The sequence below is a fragment of the Mus pahari genome, chromosome 1, assembly GCF_900095145.1.
Source record: "Mus pahari chromosome 1, PAHARI_EIJ_v1.1, whole genome shotgun sequence".
Lineage (NCBI taxonomy): Eukaryota > Metazoa > Chordata > Mammalia > Rodentia > Muridae > Mus > Mus pahari.
The window spans coordinates 75,919,288-75,930,151 of NC_034590.1; the positions used below are offsets into that span (position 1 = coordinate 75,919,288).

Consider the following 10,864-nt stretch of genomic DNA (forward strand, 5'->3'; position numbering starts at 1 on the left):
CAAATGTATAAGACGGTGCTAAACAATGAGAAAATGTAGATGAGTATGGAGATAGAGGAACATATTTACTATAGCAAAGAAACAGAATCATATTTAAATGGTGTGTTAGACATCAATGTCCCAAATCTCTTTAGTTAGCCTCTGCTGCAAGCTATTTCTCAGAACCATCTCCTTCCCTCCACTTCTAATACTTGCTCCACTTGCTCCTCAGCTTCCCTGTTTCCACTTGACTGTTACACCAAATACATTTCCTTTCTGGCCCAAACACCAATCATTTTGCTTTTCTATGAAGAGCCAATCACTTTTGAATAAATAAACCTCTCATGTCTTGCTAAAAATAGTGGGCGGGAACTGTTAAACCTTCACCAGTCAAATACTCCACTTGAGGTTATTTGCACAAAGTAGTGGGTTTTGTTTTTTAATATAATGGCTTTTGAAATAACACTTTGTTTTAGTTTCTGTTGCATAAGACGTTGAAAAAGGCTCAGGACTGGCTACTGAGAAGTGAACTAGTGTCCCATTCTGAATTAGGTAATCTCTTCAATTTTCTAGTAAGCTTTCAAGCCTTGCAGGTCCGCATACCTCTTTATACCAATGTGAGCAGGGCTAGCTCCCTATGTTATATGTTTTCTATCATGTGCTATGTAAATTGTGGCCCATAGAGTTCTCAGGATGCTGGTGTTCTCTTACTATGCTAGTCATCCTATGGTGGCCACATTAGACCTCAAGACACAGATGAATTCTAAAACGGGGACTGGGGTAGTAGAAAGTTCAAAGTAAATAGGAGTCTCCTTTCTCTTAATGTCCTAAATTCTACTGTCTTGCCTTGGATCCTATGTTTTCTCAGAATAATTAATACCATGAATAATTGATCTGATTGAGGAGGCTTCCTGTTCCTTAATTCCTTTTATTACACCATAATATAGCAAGCTCTAAATATAGATAAAAGACATCCATAATCTCTGGGGCTATTCTGTTAGATCTCTTGGCAATTCACTCAATGGTCTTAATAATGAATTGTTCCAGTGTTTCCTACCCCCCAAAATGGTACTACTATTCTCTTAATCATCTCAGCCAAGACCCTAAAATCATTCTGTTCTCTTCCATTTTTCTCCTTTCTCATATTCAATTACTTCATTTATTCACTGATATCACCAACAAAATTAATTGAACTCTATAACTTTTGCCCAGGTCCTCAACATTTATGTCTGCATTTGTGTTTATATCTGCATGTAAATTGATGGGTAGATAAAAACATATACATTCCTCGCACAGAAAGAAGCTCTCCATTCTGATTTACTGATGAGAAAACAGAGATCCAAAGAGGCTAAAGGACTTGTCTGTGCAATTTCAGTTATTCATATTTTGACAGAGAAAATCTAGAGTTCTCTAAGATATACCATGAAATTTTTTCCAGACAGGGGAGGAAAGGGGAGAAGGGAAGGTTGTAGCAAGGGGAGGGAGAGAAAAAGAGGTCCCAGTATGAGATGTATAAAATTAGGTGGATGTTTGAAAACATTCCTATAAAATGTAATACAATTTTATGGAAGATGAAGTACACCAGAGTTTTTCTTTGAGGTAAGATTTAGACAGGCATACAGGGAGGTGGAGGGGAAGAGTGTCTGGATTGGTGCACCAGCCTGAATGAAGGCACAGAGACTAGAGAATACAGAGCACACTGGAGGAAGCCAAAGATAGGAATGGCTGAAGACAATAGTGCTCTGGGAAAACAAAACAAAACAAGGAACATGGAGAGATGTGGCTACAAAGGCAAGTGTTAAGACACAAAGACGATGAGATTCAGTTAAGAAAACCAATTAGGCTGCAATGTGGTGGATGGCTGGAAGGTAAATGAGAAGTGAAACCAAGGTACTAAGGACTGTGGCTCAGGAGAGAGATTCTGACTGTCAGCAGACATGGAACAGGAATTGGGATAAGAAACCCTTTGGAGGTATAATGGAAAGGTCTATAAAATGAGCCAGGGTTGAGAAAATAAAGGGGATGGAGCAAAGGGTAACAGTATTTCTTCTGTGACTAATCTGAGTATATTCTGTCAAAGTTCTTTGGAAAAAGGACACAGAGAATAGAGTAATATAGCTCAGGAAACATGAACATATTCATCTGGGGGACATAGAGAGTTGGGAGGGCTTACAAAAGGCTGAAGTAGATGGATACATAGTATAGGACTGGGGAAGAAATGTGGAAAGAGAGAGAGAGATTCGAGTTTTTAGAATAATGATACAGTAAAGTAAAACACAACTCTACACAAAACAAGTCAAAGCCATAAGATTAGAGGACATGCAGAAGGGTAGGATGAGAAGAAATGGGAGCCTGAAAACTTTTATTAAGAAGTATTTTAGGGGGTGGCAAAAGAAGAGACAGAGATCTGATGTCATGAAATGGGGTAGTCTCAGATAGCCCAAGAAATGGAGCTGTAAGATCTGGGCCTCTGTTCACAGAGTGTTGGTATATATCAAGGCCAACTCGAGCAATCCAAGATCCAGTACAGGCAGAAGATGGTAGAATGCCAACATCAGGAGAGCCTCATTGAGAATCTGGTCAGGCAGCATGATGCCCTAAAGGCTCAACACGAGGTTTTCCTGGAGCAGGTAGGTTCTTCCTGCTACCTAGCCTGCTATAGAGAGGACAACAACTCATAGGATACCCAGAAGACAGAATGGGGTGGCTAATAGTCAGGGATCCTGTCAGGGAGGCCAAGGTATTTGGGTGGCTTGGGAATGGACCTTCATGAGGACCCTTAAGAGAGGTGAGTTCTCTTGGAAACATCCTGAAGAAAGGACAGACCATCACATGTCTATGCAGCATCCATCTGTTCTCATTTAGATGGGCAAGGCATTTGTAGGTCCTTTGAGCCAGCTGCAGGTGGCAGACTTTGAGGAGATAAGGAGCTATCGAGCCCCACCAGAATCTGTAGTCAAGGTGACAGATGCATTGTGTGACCTGTTCCACCAAGAGACGGGCTGGTCCAGTGCCAAGCAGCTGTTATGTACTGAAGATTTTTATCAGGTAGGGAAGATGAGGCATCATAAAGGGAGAGGGGTGGCATAAAGAGAGGCCTATTGAGTCAAGGTCAAGAGCACCCATATCTTCTCTCCCCTTAACACGTGCCCTCCCAGGAACTGGTATTCTTCCCCAAGGAGAAGCTGACAGACTCAGAGTTGGTCAAGTTAAATGAAGCTCTAAGGGCTCCAGGTATGAGTGATGCAGCCTTGAGGTCAGTAAGCATCCCTGCAGCAAACCTAGCAATCTGGCTCTGGGCGGTCCTGCGCTATGGGTTGGCACAACGCCGAGGATTGCCCACTGGCCTGCTACTGCGGCAGGTAGATGCAACACTGGCTCGGGAGCAGGCCCGCCTTGGTCAGTTCCAGTTTCAGGCCCATGATCTGCTGGAGCAAACTTGGTCTTTGGCTAAAAAGCTAGAAGATGCCCAAGTCAGTCATAACCACGTAGTGGAGACCCTCAATCAAGCACAATGTGGGCACTTTCACAAATGGCCCATGAAGTCTGCACTGCTCACGCCCATGCACATGTGGACAACACAGCTCCAGGTAACAAGCCCATACATCCCATATGTTTCTCTCCCAGTTCATTCTATACCCCTCTTCTCCATATTTCCCCTCTGCTCCCCTCAGGTAACCCCTGCCTGCCCTTCCACATGCCCCCCACCTCACCCCTACTCATGCTTTGGTCACTTGTCCACACTAGAAGTTGCAGGAGCAAGCCAAGACTGTGTTTGGAGATGCACTCTTGTGCTCAGCTGCCATCATCTATTTGGGTCCCTTCCCACCACAGCGGCGTCAAGAACTGCTAGAAAAGTGGCTGTCTCTGTGTCAGGGCTCTGAGGAAGCCCTAGACCCAGATGATGTGGCACAGGCACTGAGGCAGAAATCTGTTGTGGTACCAAAGAACCCTCTGCTGCCCACACGTACTCCCTTCAGTATTTTGACGTTGCTGAGCTATGGATCTGAACAGCACCAGTGGGATCGAGACCTGAAGCCCCAAGCAAAGTCAGCCCGCCTGCTAGGCCTGCTGCTGCGAAGCCACATCCACTTCAGCAGTTCCCGTTGGCCTCTGCTGATTGACCCCAGCAACCAGGCCATCATGTGGTTGAATCCACTACCTCCAAAACAGAACAGGTCGTTGGAACCATCTCCCAAAGAGAGCATAGGTAGGCATGGATAATGGATGCTACTGTGCTTCTTGGGAGTCTGAGCCCCCAACACTCAGCTTCCTGTGGTTTGCCCTTCCATGGTAGAGAGACTGACTTTTTGTGGCTAAACTATATTATTTTATCAGCATAAGCCATATTAATAAATGGTCTCATTTACCAGTTTTGTGTGGTTGGTTTTAGCTCATGCTAAAATGACCCTAAATGTACATAGCTGACCAAGCCATGATCTTCTATGTTGCCAGCCTACTCAACACCACAGGAAATCTTGCTTACGACTAAAGCTTACAATTTGTGGTAATATTTATTACCCAAATTCATGAAATATTGAGAAATTCTTGGAAGATATTTTTATTTGCCTGTACCTGTGCCTCATCCTCTGAGTCCAATCTAGAGGGGAAAGACTGGGCTAGGTTTGAATCAGGGGCCTATCTGAATAGATAGAGTATTGGCAGGAACATTTCCTAGGAGTAGGGAATGAATCCATTTGTAAAAGGAGTTTGGCAGTTGAATAGATGAGAGGGAAATTCTAGCCTTCTATGGACCTAGGGCCTTTATAGAAATAATGAACTTCAAGACCTTGAAATAAGATCATTCTGTTCCTTGAATTAGTGAGCTCTAAGTCCCATGACAGTCATCTTTTAGGAGACAGAGTAGAGGGCATAGAAAAACAGACAGTGAGATTATACGAAAGAGGCAGTTACAGGGCCACAAACTAAGGAATACCTAAAATTCCACTCACCAGGGGATGTAAGAGACAAAGACAGATTTCCTTTTAGAGCCTTTGGAGGGAAGACTTGGTGCTTTGCTGGCACACTGATTTTAGACTTCTGCTTTCTACAACTCTTGAGAGAATATTAGTTTAAGACACTAAATGTATGGAAAGTTGCTATGGTCATTCCAGAAATTAATCCATACATCATAGTTGCAGGATGTCCACCACCCAGGTAGCATGTCAAAATTATTACTGACAATTTATGTCTCTTCTGACAGGAAAGCAAAAGATTGTCAGAAGTGTTGGGCAGAATTTTTGTCCCTGTGATTTTTTTTTCAAGTGCTGGGGATTGTATATAGTAGGAGAGTATTGTACCACCAAGCTACCTCTTTAACCTTTAACCTTTGCCTTCTGGTATTCCTCCCATGTGGAAAGGTTCAGATGTACCAAAGGTTACTAAGCAATGTACCTTAAGGGAAGCTATTAATCTGAAATATCTCAGTGAGCTCAAGCTAATCAAATGAGCCCTTCAGAGAAGAAAGGAGGAAAGAAAACAGAGAGATTAGAAGGCCAGGGAGCAGTCAACAAACTATTGTTGACCTGAGATGGATGGGGATGACACGTAGCTGTGGGAAGGAATAAATAAACACTGTGAAAATCCAGTAGGAGCCAGGCTTAGCGGTACCCACCTGTGCACTCCGCTACTCAAGAAGCCACAGCATAAGGATGGCTTGGGCCCAAGTTTGAGGACAGTTTGGGAAACAAAATGAGATCTTATCTTAAACAAACAACAAATAGTCCACTAAACCTGATGGAGGACCTCCAGTCCCAGATGACCATGCTGTGCGGTACCTTTAACACTTAGAGATAATAAATGGCAGTGTTAACTGTTAAATTTGCAGTAATTTTTTAGCAAGAGAAAATAAATGCAGCAAAGTGTAGGCCTGGCAGCCTCCACTTGTACGAAAGCCATGTAAGAAAACAAACATTTAATCTCTTCTTGAAGGAGAGGAGCATTGGGAATAGCTGTTCCCATACCACCTTGTATGGTTCCAGCACCCCAGCCATCTCTTGCTGGTGTGATAATTTATAGTCCTTCAATTACAAGTCATTGCTTTCAGTTTCCATATCAAGGAGGACAATTTTAAGTTGTTAGCTTATGTTTAAAAAAAAAAAAGATGGGGGTGGAGTTTTACTGACTCCTCTAATCTACCTATAGAAAGGGCAGAAATGGATATAATTTCAGAGATGACTAGCTCTTCTTGGGGGCTAGTCTAACTTCAAAGTAATATTGTCAACCAGCATTTACTGTTTTCCATGCACTGGTCCAAACTGTGTATCATCACAGTCAATCTTCAGAAAAACTCTATGAGGTCATTACTAATATCAACTCCATTTTCAGAGGTGGAAACTGAGTCACTTAAGCAGCTTTCCTAAACTGTCTTCCTCAGACCTCCACACATGAACCCTCCCCTTGGGTGATCAGGACTCCTCAAAATCCCAGTTCCTCCTCTAAGAAACACTCTTTTACATCTTTCCATTCCAGAAAAGTACCATGTGACAAACCAAGACAGTGGGGATAACACAGAAGATGAACTGGAAGATGAGAACAATGCAGAGGAAGATGAGGCCAATGAGCAAAGAAAAGAGCAGAAAGCAAAGGAAAACAAGAGTGAGAAAGAGAATGAACAGGAAGTACAAGAAACAGAAAAAGAGAATGAGCCAGAGAGCTCAAGCTCACACTCAAGTCTCCCTTCTGAGACTCAGTCTCTGCCCTCCTGCCTCACTGTGCTCTCAGGCACCGACCCAGAGTTGGGTCCCCAGCTCCTGGAGGCAGCTGCCAATGGTGAGAGCTACAGCCCCCATTTTCTTTCCTGATTCCTTGACCCCACAATCCTTTCATGCCCCATTCTGACCTCAGCTCTGATCATGCATCTCACTGTGTTGAAGAATCTTGATAGAGTCCTCTTATAAACCAAGAGAAGCAGATCTTGTGCTAGAACTGGATAGCATGGTGCTGGAGTTGTGGATAGGCTGCTTTTGCTTCCCCTTCACAGGCTTGCCTGTGCTCTTGACCAATGTGGAGCTGAGCCTAGGGTGCCAAGAACTTCAATGGCTGCTGTCAAAGAAGAATCTGAGTCCACCCTCCGTGCAGCCTGGCTTCTGTCTCTTTCTGAGCACTACCTTTCCCATCCATGCTTTGAGCCAAGGTGAGACCAGAGTGTAAGTTACTAGCATAGCTTTGTAGACATACTAGGCCCCTAGAATCATCCCTAAGGAGCCTTTCATTCAACTAGGCCCAGAGAGAACTATGAGAGAGCCAAATTCCCTGTCTACTCCATCCTTGACTCTGACATGGGTAAATTAGTATTTTTCCATGTGACCCAAGTACTAGGTTTTGAATTGCTGAAAGGGCTGAATGTTCTGGATCTGGGTCTGAACATGGAAATACTAGAAGAACAGATGCTGCATGAAATCCTGTGCAGAGAGCGCCCTGAGCTTGAAACCCGCTGGCAAGACCTCAAAATCAGAGCAGCGGATACCTATGAAGCTATGAAGGCTTTTGAGGTGCATGGGGGCTCAATCTGTGGGTGGGATAAACATTGGTAAAGTTCAAGTATAGAGCTAAAGATGATGTTTGGGGACCATCACAAAGGTGCAGGTCCATCCAACAAATTACCACATTCAGGAACAGTTGCTGGTGACATTGCTACGTCAGAACCAAAAGCGTCAGAAACCATCCAAGTTTTTGAGAAAAATGGTGAGGACTCAGGCAAAGATATGTCAGCTGAATGCTCAAATGGAGGAGCTAGAAGACCAGAAGCTGGAGGTGGTGGCATTGTGGGCACCCTACAGGCCTGTAGCTTATCATGGAATGGCTATGGTAGAAGCTCTAAGCCCTCTACAGAACCTGCTGCCATCTTTCTGTATGACGTCAGAGAATTGGTTGGCAGTCATCAGGCGGGCTATAGACAGCATGGAGTCATATGACAGTTACCGTGGAGAAGACTTGCCCAGCCATCTGCTACGGTTGAAAATACACCTGGCCCGCCAGCTGCTGACCAACACTGTGGTTGCCCTAGGCTTGATCCAAACACCCTTGGTGGGTGCCTTTGGTGCTTTGGCCATGCTGCAAGTGACAAAGAAGGTACCAAAGCTAGAGAGACTGGCATTATGGCCTGGATTGTCAGCCTCTCCCTGCTCAGGCCACAACATGCAGATCCCTGGGGTGATTAGGCCAGCCTGGCTAAGTTCAAGAGCCTGGGAAGAATGTGGAGCATTGGAACTGTTGCCCCCATTTGCAGGGCTGTGTGAATCCCTGGCAGGTCACTCTGATGTGTGGCAGGATTACCTGTCACTATCATCCACTGTGCTGGGTCCTGCACCTGGTCCTAATTCTGAGCCACTTAGCCTCTTCCAGAAGCTGATTCTGTGGCGGGTACTTCGACCAGATTGCCTGGCAGGTGCCCTAGCAGACCTCACCACCAGCCTACTAGGGCGGCCACTAGATGAAAACCTGGGTGCTCCTACCATGATCTTTGAACATATTCAGCCTACTCAGCCCATACTGATCTTGCTGCCACCACCTGGCCACCCTACAACCACCCTGCATCCTGTGACTGTTATCCGGAAACTGGCTGCCAATCATGAAAAGGTTTGGATCTAGTTACTTGGCCCAGAGTGTGTGGGCTTCTGTGGGATATGATGGAGTGTGGGGGTCCTGTCCCAGCATTCTTACTGGTCTTTGTTAATTACATGGGCGCTTTAGGATTATCGTGGCATAACTGAATCTATCAAATCCCACCAAGATCACCTTGAGTCACTCTGTCACCTTTCTATTGGTTCCCAACCTCAGAAGCGTCTACATGTGATAGCACTGGGCTCGGAAGACTGGGATCCTGTATCAACTGTAGTCAACACTCTATGCCAGGCTATGCTCCAGGGGCACTGGCTAGTGCTAGATAACTGTCATTTGATGCCCTTTTGGCCAAGAGAGCTCTTACAGCCCTTGCAGGGACTGCTGGATAGAGCCAGGGGTAAGTATACTGACTTGGTGTGACTTGGGATACCCTACACTTGGTCCTAAGGCTTTCATGGCTGATCTCCGAGTTCAAAGCCTATCCCTTTGGCCTTGTGACTGATTCCTGTTACTCTAGTCTTGAATATGACCCCTGAACTTGTGGGTCAATCCATTCATTACCAGAGGACTTATTTCAGCCCCTTATCTAACTTTAGTGGTCTCGGACTCTGAACTGCTAGCTGAACCAGAGAGCAGGAATGTGGTCACTGTCCATAGAGATTTTCGTCTTTGGCTGATTGTGCCTACCGAGGCCAGTACTTCCTTGCCAGGTGGGAAGCATCCCCTTATAAGCTATCAAGTCCAAGAGAGGGAGAATAACTACAGCAAGCTGACTCGGCACTCTACTTCCTCCACAGGGATGCTGACCCAGAGCTCCATGCCTGTTTTCTGGAATCAGTCCTTAGAACTGGGCCGGATCTTGATCGACAGTTTGGATTCCCAGCAAGGACTCTGCACACAACCCCTCACCCAGACACTGCCTTTGTTGTTCTTGCATGGTCTCCTACTACACAGACAGCTCTATGGGTTAAAGCTGCAAGCACACAGGGGGCGCTGGTGAGTGATCCACCAGTCCCCTTCAATCATCCAGCAAACACTGGGTATCTTCCACATGGCCTCTGAAGAGTGAAGGCAAGAAAGTTTTCTCCACAGACTTTATCTGCCATCTCAATTTTAACCAAGCCTTAAAAGCAGATGCAAATTGGGTAGACATAGGGCTTTGTGAGCAGAGGGTATGACTTTAATGTGGCTGATGTGCACATGTAAGGGATGGACTAGAGGAAGGTGAAGTTTATCACACTTGGCTTTTAGGACCATGGCAGGAGGCCTGCAGTTATTCTGCAGACATCAGGAAGCCACTGAGGGGGTTTTAAATATAAGAGGATACTTGATTCTGTCTGTTGAAAGCATTACCCAGACTGTGATGTGAAGAACAGACAGGAGGCAGGAGTGGAAGAAAGAACAGGTTTTTGTTGTTGTTTTAATTTATTTTTATTAGATATTTTCTTCATTTACATTTCACATGCTATCCCCAAAGCCCCTTATACCCTCACCCTGCCCTGCTCCCCAACCCACCCACTCCCGCTTCCTAGACATGGCATTCCCCTGTATTGGGGCATATGGTCTTTGCAAGACCTAGGGCCTCTCCTCTCATTGATGGCCGACTAGGCCATCCTCTGCTACATATGCAACTAGAGACACAGCTCTGGGAGGCGCGGGGGCAGGGGGGAGGTACTGGTTAGTTCATGTTATTGTTCCTCCTATACGGTTGCACAGACACCTTTAGCTCCTTGGGTACTTTCTCTAGCTCCTCCATTGGGGGCCCTGTGTTCCATCCAATAGATGACTGTGAGCATCCCTTCTTTATTTGCCAGGCATAGCCTCACAAGAGACAGCTATATCAGGGTCCTTTCAGCAAAATCTTGCTGGCATGTGCAATAGTTAGTGTCTGGGTTAAGTGGCTGTTTATGGGATGGATCCCCATGTGGGACAGTCTCTGGATGGTCCTTCCTTCTGTCTCAGCTCCAAACTTTGTCTCTGTAACTCCTTCCATGGGTATTATGTTCCCCATTCTAAGAAGGAATGAAGTATTCACACTTTGCTCTTCCTTCTTGTTGAGTTTCATGTGTTTTGCAAATTGTATCTTGGGTATTCTAAGTTTCTGGGCTAATATCCACGTATCAGTGAGTGCACATCATGTGAGTTTTTTGTGATTGGGTAACCTCACTCAGGATGATATTCTCCAGATCCATCCATTTGCCTTAGAATTTCATNAANTCACTGTTTTTAATAGCTGAGTAGTACTCCATTGTGTAAATGTACCACATTTTCTGTATCCATTCCTCTGTTGAGGGACATCTGGGTTCTTTCCAGCTTCTGG

General features: G+C 45.1%; 1 protein-coding gene across 1 annotated transcript in view; it reads left to right on the forward strand.

Annotated features, from left to right (window-relative positions):
* Dnhd1 (dynein heavy chain domain 1) overlaps nt 1-10,864 on the forward strand; it is a 64,809-nt gene that overhangs the window by 49,361 nt on the left and 4,584 nt on the right. The window contains exons 30-40 of the mRNA XM_029538025.1: nt 2,460-2,609; nt 2,845-3,027; nt 3,138-3,569; nt 3,727-4,189; nt 6,451-6,750; nt 6,962-7,114; nt 7,294-7,472; nt 7,594-8,559; nt 8,761-8,941; nt 9,141-9,254; nt 9,342-9,540. Coding sequence (XP_029393885.1) covers nt 2,460-2,609; nt 2,845-3,027; nt 3,138-3,569; nt 3,727-4,189; nt 6,451-6,750; nt 6,962-7,114; nt 7,294-7,472; nt 7,594-8,559; nt 8,761-8,941; nt 9,141-9,254; nt 9,342-9,540 — 3,320 coding nt within the window. The remainder of the gene's footprint in view (nt 1-2,459; nt 2,610-2,844; nt 3,028-3,137; nt 3,570-3,726; nt 4,190-6,450; nt 6,751-6,961; nt 7,115-7,293; nt 7,473-7,593; nt 8,560-8,760; nt 8,942-9,140; nt 9,255-9,341; nt 9,541-10,864) is intronic.